Source organism: Chiloscyllium plagiosum, unplaced genomic scaffold, assembly GCF_037043375.1.
Source record: "Chiloscyllium plagiosum isolate Xiang-an unplaced genomic scaffold, Cpla_swu_hap1 HiC_scaffold_12, whole genome shotgun sequence".
Classification (NCBI taxonomy): Eukaryota; Metazoa; Chordata; class Chondrichthyes; order Orectolobiformes; family Hemiscylliidae; genus Chiloscyllium; species Chiloscyllium plagiosum.
The window spans coordinates 165,001-180,781 of record NW_028270150.1 but is presented as its reverse complement, the minus strand read 5'-3'; the positions used below and the strand labels follow the sequence as shown (position 1 = coordinate 180,781).

Sequence of the window (15,781 nt, the reverse complement as noted above, 5' to 3'; positions counted from 1 at the left end):
AACTATACAGGCAGTAGTCAGACCACAGCTGGGATACTCTGAACAGGGTTAGGCCCTTGTCTAAGGGAAGATATTCCGACATTGGAGGCAGTCCAGAGAAGGTTCACAGGAATGGAGGAACTGTCTTATGAGGAGAGGTTGGATAGGCTGGAACTGTACTCACTGGACTCTAGAAGAATGTTCCAACCTTATTGGAACATCCAAGATTCTTAAGTGATTTGACAGAGTTGATATGGAGAGGTTGTTTTTCTTTGTGTGGGAGAGTGTAGGACCGGGAGTATCATCTCAGAATAAGAAGTCACCCATTTAAGGCAGAGATGGGGAGGAATTTTTTCTCTCAAAATGGAATGAATCTGAAGATTTTTATCACAGAGGGCTGTTGAGGCAGGGCAGCATGGTGGCTCAGTGGTTAGCACTACTGCCTCACAGCACCAGGGTCCCAGATTCGATTCCAGCCTCAGGCAACTGTCTGTGTGGAGTTTGCACATTCTCTCCGTGTCTGCGTGGGTTTCCTCCGGGTCATCCAGTTTCCTCCCACAGTCACAAAGATGTGCAGGTTAGGGTGGATCGGCCATGTTAAGTTGCCCGTTGTGTTAGGTGCATTAGTCAGAGGGAAATGGGTCTGGGTGGGTTACTCTTCGGAGGGTTGGTGTGGAGTTGTTGGGCCAAAGGGCCTGTTTCCACACTGTAGGGCATCTAATCTAATCTAATTAGTTATATTCAAGGCTGAGACAGAGAGAGTGTTACTCAGGAAAGTAATTGGGGGTTACGGGGAAAAGGTAGGAAAGTAGAGATGAGAACAGCCATGGTCTCATTGAATCTTAAAGCAGACTTGATGGGCTGAATGGCCTACTTCTGTCCTACATTTTATGGTTGAATGGCAGGACCTGAAGCACCTCAGCCAGTGTGGTCCTTGGAAAAGAGGTTTGGGATGGTACCGCTCCATACCAGACCATTATGGAGTGGTGGATAGACCCCTACAATACTTAATATTCCTGAGGACGTGCACTGGATAGAGTGACGGGTTAATCACCTTCCACTCAGCAGATGTGGAGCTGATCATTTCACTCTAGGGATTTGCCTCACAGCGCGAGAGACCCAGGTTCAATTCCCGCCTCAGGTGACTGACTGTGTGGAGTTTGCACGTTCTCCCCGTGTCTGCGTGGGTTTCCTCCGGGTGCTCCGGTTTCCTCCCACAGTCCAAAAATGTGCAGGTCAGGTGAATTGGCCATGCTAAATTGCCCATAGTGTTAGGTGAATAGGGTAAATGTAGGGGAATGGGTCTGGGTGGGTTGGGCTGAAGGGCCTGTTTCCACACTGCAAGTAATCTAATCTAATCTAAAGCAGATACCCTAGCCCCTTTCCAGACAGCTCCAGATGATCTCTCTGTTGCAGATTCATATGACCAACTTTCATTTCTAAACCTCAACTTTACCTCAAACTGCATCTTTATATTGAATGAGAAAGAATTTTTAATCTCCTGTAAGAAACAATTGCCTCTTTCTCTTGTATGAATGCTTTATCCAGAGAGTTTCCACAAATGCCGTATGTTTGTTTATTTCTTTTGAACTCGAGCACAGCAGGTTAGAGTGGTGAAGGAGGTATATGAGACACTTGTCTTTATTAACTGAAGGATGGAGTTTCAGAGCAGGGAGGAACTGAATAAAACATTGGTTAGGCAACAGCCAATGTGTGCAGTTCTGAATCCACATTCTAGGATGGAGGTGATCACATCCAGTGGAGAGTGTGCAGAGGAGATTTATCAGGATGTTGCCTGGGCTGGAGAGTTTCAGTTAGGAAGAGAGATTGGACAGACTGGGAATGTTTTCCCCAGGGCAGGATTGACTGGCACAAGGGGCCATAGTTTTAAGATATTAGGAGAATGGTACAGAGGAGACATCAGAGGAAGGTTCATTACGCAGAGAGTTGTGAATGCATGGAATACATTGTTAGCGGTGGTGGTGGAAGTAGAGTCAATGGGGACAGTTAAGCGACTGCTGGACGTGCAGATGGAAAGCAGTGAGTTGAGGGGTGCATAGGTGAAGTTATTTTACTTTACATTAGGATTAATCCTTGGCACAATACCGTGCTGTACTTTTCAATGTTCAATGGGAGCAAAGGAGACTGAGAGGGGACATGTTTGAGATGCAGAAAATTGGACAGGACAGACAGGAAGGAACTTTTCCCCTTAACGCAGGGATCAATGACCAGGGAGCTGGGGTTTAAGGTAAGGGGCATGAAGTTTAGAGGGGGATGTGAGGATAAATCATTTCACCCAGAGGGAGGTGGGGAACCTGGACCTCACAGCCTGAGAGGGTGGGAGGGACAGGAACCCTCATCACATTGAAGAGGGATTGAGATGTAATAAGGTGATGGGCCAAGTGCTGAGAAATGGGGCTAGAATCATTAGGTGGTTGTTTATGACTGGTGTAGTCAGACCGAGCTGAAGGGCCTTTCTCTGTGCTGTACATCTGTAATGGAATTCAATGTAGCTAAATGTGAGGTGATTCACTTTGGGAAGAATAACAAAAAGATGGGGTACTGGGCTAATGGTCGGATACTTGGTAGTGTGGATGAGCAGAGGGATCTTGGTGTCCATGTACACAGATCTCTGAAAGTTGCCACCCAGGTAAATAGTGCGGTGAGGAAGGCATATGGCGTACTGGCTTTTATTGGTAGAGGAATTGAGTTCCGGAGTCCTGAGGTCATGATGCAGTTGTATAAAACTCTGGTGCGGCCGCATCTGGAATATTGTGTGCAGTTTTGGTCGCCATACTATAGGAAGGATGTGGAGGCACTGGAACGGGTGCAGAGGAGGTTTACCAGGATGTTGCCTGGTATGGAAGGAAGATCGTATGAGGATAGACTGAGACACTTGGGGCTGTTTTCATTAGAGAAAAGAAGGTTTAGGGGTGACTTGATTGAGGTGTACAAGATGATTAGGGGGTTAGATAGGGTTGACAGTGTGAACCTTTTCCCGCGTATGGAGTCGGGTATTACAAGGGGGCATAGCTTTAAATTAAGGGGGGGTAGATATAGGACTGAAGTTAGGGGTAGGTTCTTCACTCAGCGAGTCGTAAGTTCATGGAATGCCCTGCCAGCAGCAGTGGTGGACTCTCCCTCTTTATGGGCATTTAAGCGGGCATTGGATAGGTATATGGAGGATAGTGGGTTAGTGTAGGTTAGGTGGGCTTGGATCGGCGCAACATCGAGGGCCAAAGGGCCTGTACTGCGCTGTATTCTTCTATGTTCTATGTTCTATGTTCTATCTCTACAACACTGACATCACTCTTGCTTCATTTGCATATCACTTTAAATCTATGTCCATTGTGTTTACAATCCTGGTACAAGCAGGGACTGTTTCTCCCTGTCTGCTCTGTCCAGCTCTGGTTTTGAAAACCTCTATCACATCTCCCTCTCAGCTGCCCTCTCTCTGGGGAGAACTGTCCCAACGTCTTCAACCTCCCCCCCCATCCCTGAAGTTTCTCATTCCGGAAACCATTCCTGTAAATCACTTCCTGCACTCTCTCCAATGCATTCCCATCTTTCCTATAATGTGGGGCCCACACCCTGTACACAATATTCCAGCTGAGGACCAACAAGGGTCCTGGACAAGTTCAACATCACCCCCCTGCTATTGTACTCTCTGCCCGGTAATAAAGGCGAAGGTACTGTCTGCTTTATTAACTGCTCTCTCCCCCGGTGCTGCCACCTTCAATGATCTGTGACGTATACCACCCAGCCCCCTGTGCTCCTACTCCCCCTTTACAATTATCCCCGTTATTTTATGTTGCCTTTCAATGTTCTTCCAACCAAAGTGCATCACCTCACACTTCGCTGCACTGAACCTCGTTTATTCACTCCACCAACTTCCTTTAACACCCAGGGATGGAAGCCATCAGGTCCTGGGGATTTGTCATTTCTCAGTTCCATTAATTTCCCTTCTTTTGATGATTTAGTTTAATTTTATTTTGACTCAGTCCCTGATCCTCTGATAATTTCTCTGGGATTTCCCGCAAGCTCTCCGCCTTTCCTGCTTCCCCGTAGTCACTGACAATATCCCTACTGTTAGCCTTCACTGGGACCAGCGGCTTTCCCTTTATAGAACTGTAACATCTCCTCTTATTGTCTATTATGGCTTTTGCAAGTTTCAGTTCATAATCCTTTGTAGCCGCTTTTAAAAAGATGCTTGGTGGATCTTTGTTGGTCTTTGTATTTGACCCGTCCTGTGGGATCCACACTGTTCTTTATGTTTTTATAAGCTCTTCCTTTTAATTGTATGCCGTACCTTCCCTGCTCCGATGTCCGTGGCTGTATTTTTGTGAGAGTGAGGTGGAGATTCTCCATCTCCTGGGGACAACCTGCCCCTGAACAGCATTAAATGTTTCTCCAAACACTCTCCTCTGTTCCTCAGTAACTTTACCCTTTAGCAAATATTCCCAGTTTACTGTGGACACTCTCTGCCTCATCCCTTTAAAGTCTGCCTTACCTAAACCCTAAATTCTATTATCCAATTTTTGCCGATCTCTCACAAACGCTACATGAAACTCGATTATATTGTGATCAAAATTTGCAAATACTCACAAACTAGGTCATTAGTTAAACTAGACTTATTGCTCATGACTAGATCCAATATTGCTTGTCTCCTTATTGCATCTAGACATATTGTTGGAGGAAACCATCCTAGAAATTCACAACTTCCCTGGTATTTGCTTGTCTTCCTCTCCCAGTCTGGGTTCAGATTAGAATCCCCCCATTAATACTGCTCTATCCTTGCTATGTAGTTGTCTAATGTCAGCTTTTAGACAATCTAGCAATTCTCAGCTGCTAGCAGGTGGTAACATTAGTCACTTTATTGGGAGTTTTCTACAGTCCCCTCAATATTAACAGAGACATGGAGGAGCAGATTAGGAGGCAGATTTTGGAATGGTGCAAAAATAACGGTTGTTGTTATGGGTGACTTTAACTTCCCTAATATTGATTGGAATCTCCTTTGTTCAAATAATTTGGATGGAGCAGTTTTTGTTAGATGTGTCCAGAAAGGATTCCTGACTCAATATGTAGATATGCCGACTAGAGGGGAGGCCATATTGGATTTGGTGCTCAGCAACGAACCATGCCAAGTGTCAGATCTCCCAGTGGGAGAACATTTCTGTGATAGTGATCCCAACATTCTGACCTTTATTATAGTCATGGAGAGGGATAGGAGCAGACTGTATGTGAAAATATTTAATTGGGGTAGAGGCAATTACAATGCTATTAGGCAGGAACTGGTGTGCCTAAATTGGGAACAGATATTCTCAGGGAAGTACATGACAGAAATGTGGAGGTTCGATTTTGCCTGTCCTCGGATGCTGCCTGAATTGCTGTGCTCTTCCAGCACCACTGATCCGAAATGTGGAGGTTGTTTAGGGAGCACTTGCTGATAGTGCTGGATAGATTTGTCTCACTGAGGCAAGGAAGGGATGGTAAGGTGAAGGAACCTTGGGTGACGAGGGATGTGGAACATCTAGTCAAGAGGAAGAAGGAAGCGTACACAAGGTGAAGGAAGCAAGGATCAGGCAGGGATCTAGAGGGTTACAAGCTAGGCAGGGAGGAACTGAAGAATGGACTTAGGAGAGCTAGAAGAGGGCATGAAAAAACTTTTTAGTGGATAGGATTAAGGAAAACCCCAAGGCATTCTACACTTATGTGAGGAACAAGAGGATGGCCAGAGTGAGGGTAGGGCCGATCAGGGATAGTGGAGGGAGCTTGTGCCTGGAGTCGGAGGAGGTAGGGGAGGTCCTTAATAAATACTTTGCTTCAGTATTCACTACTGAGAGGGACCTTGTTGTTTCTGAAGACAGTGCGAAACAGACTGACATCCACAAACAGCTTGATGTTAAGGAGGAGGATGTGATGAAAATTTTGAAAGACACAAGGATAGATAAGTCATACAGGATATACCCAAGGTTACTACAGGAAGTGAGGGAAGAGATTGCTGCGCCTTTGGCGATGATCTTTGTGTCCTCACTGTCCACTGGAGTAGTGCCAGATAATTGGAGGGTGGCAAATGTTATTCCCTTGTTCAAGAAAAGGAATAGGGATAATCCTGGGAATTACAGACCAGTCTTACATCTGTGGTGGGCAAAGTATTGGAGAGGATTCTGAGAGACAAGATTTATGATTATTTGGAAAACCATAGTTTTATTAGAGATAGGAGAAAGTGAGGACTGCAGATGCTGGAGATCAGAGCTGAAAAATGTGTTGCTGGAAAAGCGCAGCAGGTCAGGCAGCATCCAAGCATTCCAGCAACACATTTTTCAGCTTTGATTAGAGATAGTCAGCATGGCTTAGTGAGGGGCAGGTCATGCCTCACAAACCTTATTGAATTCTTTGAGGATGTGACAAAACACAATGATGAAGGTAGAGCAATGGATGTGGTGTACATGGATTTTAGAAAGGTGTTTGATAAGGTTGTCTATGGTAGGCTCATTTAGAAAGGGAGGATGCATGGGATACAGGGAAATTTGCCTGTCTGGATACAGAATTGGCTGGCCTATAGAAGACAGAGGGTGGTAGTAGATGGAAAGTATTCAGCCTGGAGCTTGGTGACCAGTGGTGTTCTGCAGGGATCTCTTCTGGGACCTCTGCTCTTTGTGATGTTTATAAATGACTTGGATGAGGAAGTGGAAGGGTGGGTTAGTAAGTTTGCCGATGACACGGAGTTTAGTGGAGTGATGGATAGTGTGGAGGGATGTTGTAGGTTGCAACAGGACATTGACAGGATGCAGACTTGGACTAAGAAGTGACAGATGGAGTTCAACCTGGAAAAGTATGAAGTGATTCACTTTGGAAGGTGAAATTTGAATGCAGAATACAGGGTTAGAGGCAGGATTCTTGGCAGTGTGGAGGAACAGAGGGATCTTGGGGTCCATGTCCATAGATCCCTCAAAGTTGCCATCCAGGTTGATAGGGTTGTGTTGGCTTTCATTAACAGAGGGATTGGGTTTAAGAGCTGCGAGGTTATGCTGCAGCTCTGCGAGGTTATGCTGCAGCTCTGCCAGGTTATGCTGCAGCTCTGCGAGGTTATGCCGCAGCTCTGCGAGGTTATGCCGCAGCTCTGCAAGGTTATGCCGCAGCTCTGCGAGGTTATGCTGCAGCTCTGCGAGGTTATGCTGCAGCTCTGCGAGGTTAGCCCACACTTGGAATATTGTGTTCAGTTCAGGTCGCCTCATTATTGGAAGGATGTGGAAGCTTTAAAGAGTGTGCAGAGGAGATTTCCCAGGAAGCTGCCTGGACTGGAGGATGTGTCTTATGGAGAAAGGTTGAGCGAGGTAGGGCTTTTCTCATTGGAGCAAAGAAGGAATGAGAGATGACTTGATAGAGGTGTATAGGATGATGAGAGGAGTAGATAGAGTGGATAGCCAGAGACTTCTTCCCAGGGCAGAAATGGCTATCACGGGGAGGGATAATTCTAAGGTGATTGGAGGGAGATTTAGGGGCAATGTCAGAGGTCGGTTCTTTACACAGAGAGTGGTGGGTGTGTGGAATGCACTGCCAGCAGTGGGAGTAGAGTCAGAGACATTAGGGACATTTGGATAGGCACATGGATGATAAGGGGATGTAGGTTCGTCTGATTTTAGAGTAGGACAAAAGGTCGGCACAACATTGAGGGTTGAGGGGTCTGTACTGTGCTGGACTGTGCTGGACTGTGCTGGACTATTCCATGTTCTGACATGGTTTATGAATGGAATTGGTATCAGATCTGTTTCAAGTTAACACAGACCAGCATCAAGCTTCACAGTTAAAAGGATAATTGATTCAAAGTCCTTTCTGGATTTTCATTGGGAATAAAGAGATAACATTGTTCACAAGAAACTACAGACACTAAGGTTATAACAGGGCTTTTGCCCGAAACGTCGATTTCGAAGCTCCTTGGATGCTGCCTGAACTGCTGTGCTCTTCCAGCATCACTGATCCAGGATTAGCCATAAGAAAGTCCCAAGATGTTTCTGAGCTAAACCAGGGGCCTGTGTTTCAATTAGTTTTTTGCAGAAGTGAAGAAGTTAGCATTTGAATCCAGATCCATTAGCTGCGATGGATTTGGTAGTTGGATAGTTTTCTTGCTGATTTTCCAGCTCAGTGAGTGACAGCGAAGATTATTACTGCATTCTGCTTCTGTATTTATGGCCCTTCCAGCCTCCCAGTTACCTAACAACAGGCCAGTGAGATATCACTGGTGTGCTTCCACTGTCGGCCTGGAACAGTTTCCTGTAGATGCTCCAAGTTCTCCCTTTGTCTGAGCTGCTTGCCTTCAGAATCAGTCTTGGCTGGAAAGCAAAGGTGGCTACTGTTACTGGGTGACCTAAGCAGGAGCTAAGTCAAGTTCCACCTGAAATAGTCCTTCTAGAGGGACAGCTCCTTTCCCACCTGTCACTCTGGACTTTCCACCTGGTCTTTGCCCAGTCGATGTCCTTAAACAACTCATCAAGGAACTCTGAAAACCCTTGATGGGGTTTTGTGGTGAAACGGTTAAAAATTATGTCCCAATACATGTGTGAATCTAACCGGAATGGAGGTGTTGCTTAGTCCCGTGTGAATCTTCTAATCTGTATGTAACCAGAATGGAATGTGTTTTTTAGCCTTGCTCTGCTGTTCACATGAATGTTTATATCTGGAAGGGAGTATATCAGCTGGAAAAGTCTCCAGTTCGGTGAGTCTGCTCCGGGGTTACGTTTAACCGCCGAGCGTGGGTTGTTGGCAACCGCTCTACGAGAACTGACGGCTCCCAGTTTTGGTAACATGTAGAGTGAGTATAAGCCAGACCCGTTGTTTGGACCTGGTTGTGGCGACGATGCGGGGAATAAAATGCCCATATTCTAGCAGACTCGCCTCTTGGTCGATTGTTCTGTGTCAGACTACTCTCCTACAAACCTGACCTTGAGAATTTTTTAAAACATTTGGCGTAGTCGAGCAGGGTCAATCGCAATTGAGGAGAGATTTTGATACAGAACAATGTTTTGGAAAAAGACTAAGAAACCAGAAGAACAAACTGTGGAGGTCCCGACCGTCCCGGGATGGCATGGATGTGGGCATGTACGTGGCAGTTTGTTTGAGAAAGGATCCCAGTCCTGCCGAAGAACCCCTTGCCTGGGGTACAGCGGAGGATGTGGGCATGTCCAAAAAGCTGAAGCGGAGTTAACAGAATTGAATGGGATTGAACTGAACTGAACTGAGTGGAACTGAAGTGAATCAAATTGAACGGAACAAAATGGAACTGAGATAAATTGAATTGAAATGGACGGAACTGAATTGAACACAATTGAATTGAACTGAACAGACCTGAACTGAGCTGAATTGAACTACACTGAATTGACTGAACTGAAATTAACTGAAACGAATTGAACTGAATTAAGCATAATGTAACACATGTATTGGGCCAAGCAGTGGAATGTGGTGTAAAATTATGTCCCAATACATGTGTGAATCATAATGTAACACATGTATTGGGCCAAGCAGTGGAATGTGGTGAAACGGTTAAAAATTATGTCCCAATACATGTGTGAATCTAACCGGAATGGAGGTGTTGCTTAGTCCCGTGTGAATCTTCTAATCTGTATGTAACCAGAATGGAATGTGTTTTTTAGCCTTGCTCTGCTGTTCACATGAATGTTTATATCTGGAAGGGAGTATATCAGCTGGAAAAGTCTCCAGTTCGGTGAGTCTGCTCCGGGGTTACGTTTAACCGCCGAGCGTGGGTTGTTGGCAACCGCTCTACGAGAACTGACGGCTCCCAGTTTTGGTAACATGTAGAGTGAGTATAAGCCAGACCCGTTGTTTGGACCTGGTTGTGGCGACGATGCGGGGAATAAAATGCCCATATTCTAGCAGACTCGCCTCTTGGTCGATTGTTCTGTGTCAGACTACTCTCCTACAAACCTGACCTTGAGAATTTTTTAAAACAGGTTTTAGCAATATTTTTACCGTAACCAACGACCTTCCCCATTGCTTGCCTGAGAATGTTCTGGACGATGATGACACTGGCAGGGTAATCTGCCTGGAGAATGTCTCTGGAGTTGCTTTTGTGTTTAGTACCAATCTATTCTCCAGTTGTCTGTCTACCTCTCATTTCTGTTCCTCAGTTCTCTATAGTGTTTATATTCAACCTGATTCTATTATGAAACTGGCATCTGTTTTATGATCTTTCTTCTGATTTATCTGACCATCCATTTCTTTCATCTTCCAGGGAGTTTGTTCTTTGTTACCCCTCCCTTTGATTGTCAGAGAGATGCACTTCGACTCTGCCCCTAACCATCTCCTCTCCAAAGACAGATTTCCAATATCCCTTTCCATCACTAAACTGAACGTAACTGAATTATGGTCACTCTCTCCAAAGTGCTCACCTACAACTAAATCAAACACCTGGCCTGGTTCATTACCAAGCACGAGATCCAGTGTGGCCTCCCCTCTTGTCGGCCCTTCGACATACTGTGTCAGGAAACCCCCCCGTAGACATTGGACAAAAACTGATCCATCCGACATACTAGAGCTATAACATTTCCAATCAATGTTGGGGAAGATAAAGTCCCCCATAATGACCACCCTGTTCCTTTCACTCCTACCTAGGATAATGTTGCTAATCCTCTCTTCCACATCCTGGAACTCCGTGGAGGCCTATAAAAAACTCCAAGCAGTCTGACCTCTCCGCTCCTGTTTCTAACCTCAGCCCACACTACCTCAGTAGATGAGTCCTCATCAAAAGTTCTCTCAGCCACCATTATACTATCTTTGACTAACAAGGCCACGCCTCCCCCTCTTTTCCCGCCTTGCCTGTTTTTAATGAAACATCTATTGCTCACCCTGCTCTATCCATGTCTCCGAAATGGCCACAATATTGAAGTCCCAGGTACCTATCCATGCTGCAAGCTCACCTACCTTATTTCGGAGACTTCTGGCGTTGAAGTAGATGCACGTCAAACCAGCTTGTTGCCTGCCAGCACATTCCTGTGACCCTAAAATCCTGTCCCAGTCTTCCCTACTCTCATCCTCCTGTGCACTGTAGTTACACCTCCGGTTCCCACTCCCCTGCTGAGCTAGTTTAAACCCACCCGAATAGCACCAGCAAATTTCCCACCCAGGATATTAGTACCCCTCTGGTTCAAGTGAAGACCGTCCTGTTTGTACAAGTCCCACCTTCCCCAGAATGAGCCCCAATTATCCAAGAAACTAAAACCCTCCCTCCTGCACCATCCCTGTAGCTGATATCTCTCCCTATTCCTTGCCTCGCTATCACGTGGCACGGGTAACAATCCAGAGATAACAACTCTGTTTATTCTAGCTAAACTGGAAGGTGACTAATATACTGGCAGGGAGATTTGCTAGAGCTGCTCAGACGTTTGCAGCAGCAACAGTATGTGATGGATGGCAGTTTTCGGAAGGGCAGCTAGTGCAGGAGTCTGTTGTGGATATCCCCATTTCAAACAGGTATGCTGTTTTGGAAAATGTAGGGGGTGATGGATTCTCAGGAGAACGTATCTCGAACAGCCAAGTCTCTGGTATTGAGACTGGCTCTAATGCAACGAGGGACACGTTGGTTTTGTTTCTCAATTTCCCTCTGACTCTTGGGGGTCTATAATACAATCCCAATAAGGTGATCATCCCTTTCTTATTTCTCAGTTCCACCCAAATAACTTCCCTGGATGTATTTCTGGGAATATCCTCCCTCAGCACAGCTGTAATGTTATCCCTTATCAGAAATGCCACTCCCCCTCCTCTCTTGCCTCCCTTTCTATCCTTCCTGTAGCATTTGTATCCTGGAGCATTAAGCTGCCAGTCCTGCCCATCCCTGAGCCATGTTTCTGTAATTGCTATGATATCCCAGTCCCATGTTCCTAACCATGTCCTGAGTTCATCTGCCTTCCCTGTTGGCCCCTTGCATTGAAATAAATGCAGTTTAATTTATTAGTCCTACCTTGTCCCTGCCTGCCCTGACTATTTTACTCATTCCTGTTCTCAGCTGTACCCGTCTCAGATCGATCTCTTTCCTCACTATCTCCCTGGGTGCCCCCCCCCCCCCCACCTTACTAGTTTAAATCCTCCCGAGCAGCTCTAGCAAATTTCCCTGCCAGTATATTAGTCCCCTTCCAATTTAGGTGCAATCTGTCCTTCTTGTACAGGTCACTTCTTCCCCAAAAGAGATTCCAATGATCCAAAAATGAGAATCCTTCTCTCATACACCAGCTCCCCAGCCATGCATTCATCTGCTCTATCCTCCTATTCCTGCCCTCACTAGCTCTTGGCACTGGGAGTAATCCAGATATTACTACTCTCGAGGACCTCCTTTTTAAATTCCTGCCTAACTCTCTGTAATCTCCCTTCAGAATCTCAACCTTTTCCCTTCCTACATCGTTGGTTCCAATGTGGACAATGACCTCCTGCTGGTCCCCCTCCCCCTTGAGAACATTCTGCACCTTCTCTGAGACATCCTTGATCCTGGCACCAGGGAAACAACACACCATTCTGCTTTTTCTCTGCTGGCCACAGAAACGTCTGTCTGTACCTCTGACCAGAGAGTCCGCTAACACAATTGATCTCTTGGAAGCCGACGTACCCCTCGTTGCATTAGAGTCAGTCTCAATACCAGAAACTTGGCTGTTCGTGCTACGTTCCCCTGAGAATCCATCACCCCCTACATTTTCCAAAACAGCATACCTGTTTGAAATGGGGATAGCCACAAAAGACTCCTGCACTAGCTGCCTACCTCTCTTACCCTTCCTGGAGTTAACCCATCTATGTGACTGTATCAGAGACTTTCCCCCCTTCCTATAACTGCCATCCATCACATACTGTTGCTGTTGCAAATTTCTTATTGCCACCAACTGTCTCTCCAACCAATCCATTCAATCTGATAGGATTCGCATCCAACAGTATTTATGACAGATATAATCTGCAGTAACCCTTAAACTCTGCTTTCACTCCACAGATGCTGTCAGACCTGCTGAGTTTTTCCAGCTATTTCTGTTTGTGTTTCTGATTTCCAGTATCCAAAAGTTCTTTCTTTTTTTTTTATCCTGGATAGATCCCTCCACAATTTGCAGGAATTAACTCATCTCCAGTTAACATTTTTATCCTACATTGCTCCTTTTCGTTCTCCAAATATAATACGGACCTGATGATACTATGATCACTGTTCCCAATACTCCATCCCAGTTGGCATTCTGCACTTAACCAATTTCCTCATGACTAGCTTCAATAATGTCACCTTCCCCACTGGGTGAAAATGCTTCTTTCCTCAATGGCCTGCTTCAGAAGTTCCTCCCTTTTCTGACCTTAACATAATTATAGGCCATTCATGACTTGGGTCATTCCAATCTTCTACTGTCATAAATCTCATAAATCCCGACCAATTCCAAGCAAATCTGTCCTTCTATACATTTTCCACCGGATCATGGCCTATTGAATACAGCTGGTCCAGCCTTGGTACCTTGTTTCTTAGCTCTGACCAATTAGAAACCTTAAGCACATTGTCTCACTTCATTGAATTACTGCCTTTAATCAATTGTAGCTCTGTGCCCTTAGCTGCTGTTGTTGTTGGGTTTCTATGGTTTTGGTTTCTGTATTCCAGGAGGTCTGTGAGGAGATTGAAACTCTGCAGAATGATGTGAAGTCATTGAGGAGCCTTGGAGAGGGACTGATAGACTCCATCAGAAGTGAAGACACGTGTGAGGTAGTGAAGCATCAAGATGAGGTGAGCAAGTGAATTGACTAATGAGGAGGAAACATTGGAAGCAGTTCAGGGGAGGTTTATCAGACTAATCCCTGGAATGAGCGGTTATCTTATGAGGAAAGTTTGAACAGACTGGGCTTGTATCTGCTGAAGGTTAGAAGATTAAGAGGCAACTTAATTAGACAACCTTGGGGTGGGGGGGGGGGGTGGGTCTTACTCGAGTAGATGGGGAGGGGATGCTTCCTCCTGTGGGAGAATCTAAAACTAAGGGTCATTGTTTAAATCTCAGGGTTCACCCGTTTAAAACAGTATCTGAATCATCTCTTCCTCAAAGATCACCCATTGTTCATTAAAATTCGACTTGCCATCTCTGGTTCCATTTTATTCTGGCAAGATGCCCCCCTTTCACATTCCACTTAACCCTCTTCTAATTTAATAGCTCAGTTTGTTTCCTGTTAATCTCTGTTACTAATCACAACTTTGTACAGTGATCAGTCTTACCCCATTTCTCCCCCTCAAACCCGTGTCTCCTTGACCCACCTCACTCCCCAACACCAGCTCCAGCAAAGCCTCCATTCCAGTTGGACTGATCAAGGATGTTCTCCTGAAATTACCATCAGAAATTACTGCCCCTTTTTATCTAATGCTATCCCAATTGATATTCAAGATCACAAGAACTAGGAACAGGAGTAGGTCATTCAGCCCCTCGAGCCTGCTCTGCCATTTAATGGAATCATGGCTGATCGGACATTCCTTCCACCCCTTTTCCCTGTAACCCTTGATTGTCTGAATGATCTGTCTGACTCAGCCTTAAATATACACACGGTCTTTGCCCCCAATGTTCTTTGTGGCAAGGGGTTTTAAAGACTCTCGACCCTCTGAGCCCCTTGTGGCTGTCTGAGACTTCCCTTGTCCCTGTCTGAGCCTCTTGTGGCTGTCTGAGACTTCCCTTGTCCCTGTCTGAGCCCCTTGTGGCTGTCTGAGACTTCCCTTGTCCCTGTCTGAGCCTCTTGTGACTGTCTGAGACTTCCCTTGTCCCTGTCTGAGCCCCTTGTGGCTGTCTGAGACTTCCCTTGTCCGTGTCTGAGCCCCTAGTGGCTGTCTGAGACTTCCCTTGTCCCTGTCTGAGCCACTTGTGGCTGTCTGACACTTCCCTTGTCCCTGTCTGAGCCCCTAGTGGCTGTCTGAGACTTCCCTTGTCCAGTCTGAGCACCTTGTGGCTTTCTGAGACGTCCCTTGTCCCTGTCTGAGCCCCTAGTGGCTGTCTGAGACTTCCCTTGCCCCTGTCTGAGCCCCTTGTGGCTGTCTGAGACGTCCCTTGTCCCTGTCTGAGCCCCTTGTGGTTTTCTGAGACTTCCCTTGTCCCTGTCTGAGCCCCTTGTGGCTGTCTGAGACGTCCCTTGCCCCTGTCTGAGCCCCTTGTGTCTTTCTGAGACTTCCCTTGTCCAGTCTGAGCCCCTTGTGGCTTTCTGAGACTTCCCTTGTCCCTGTCTGAGCCACTTGTGGCTGTCTGAGACTTCCCTTGTCCCTGTCTGAGCCCCTTGTGGCTGTCTGAGACTTCCCTTGTCCCTGTCTGAGCCCCTAGTGGCTGTCTGAGACGTCCCTTGTCCCTGTCTGAGCCCCTAGTGGCTGTCTGAGACTTCCCTTGCCCCTGTCTGAGCCCCTAGTGGCTGTCTGAGACTTCCCTTGTCCCTGTCTGAGCCCCTTGTGGGTTTCTGAGACTTCCCTTGTCCCTGTCTGAGCCCCTTGTGGCTGTCTGAGACTTCCCTTGTCCCTGTCTGAGCACCTTGTGGCTGTCTGAGACTTCCCTTGTCCCTGTCTGAGTCCCTTGTGGCTGTCTGAGACGTCCCTTGTCCCTGTTTGAGTCATTTGTGGCTGTCTGAGACGTCCCTTGTCCCTGTCTGAGCCCCTAGTGGCTGTCTGAGACTTCCCTTGCCCCTGTCTGAGCCCCTTGTGTCTGTCTGAGACTTCCCTTGTCCCTGTCTGAGCCCCTTGTGGCTGTCTGAGACTTCCCTTGTCCCTGTCTGAGCCCCTTGTGTCTGTCTGACACTTCCCTTGTCCCTGTCTGAGCCC

General features: G+C 46.5%; 1 protein-coding gene across 1 annotated transcript in view; it reads left to right on the top strand.

The window, feature by feature from the left end:
• The window catches only part of LOC148148460 (microtubule-actin cross-linking factor 1, isoforms 6/7-like), a gene marked incomplete at its 3' end in the record, with an annotated part of 192,293 nt that overhangs the window by 14,855 nt on the left and 161,657 nt on the right, over positions 1-15,781 (top strand). The window contains exon 5 of the mRNA XM_087993182.1: positions 13,607-13,729. Within this exon, the coding sequence (XP_087849308.1) occupies positions 13,607-13,729 (123 nt within the window). The remainder of the gene's footprint in view (positions 1-13,606; positions 13,730-15,781) is intronic.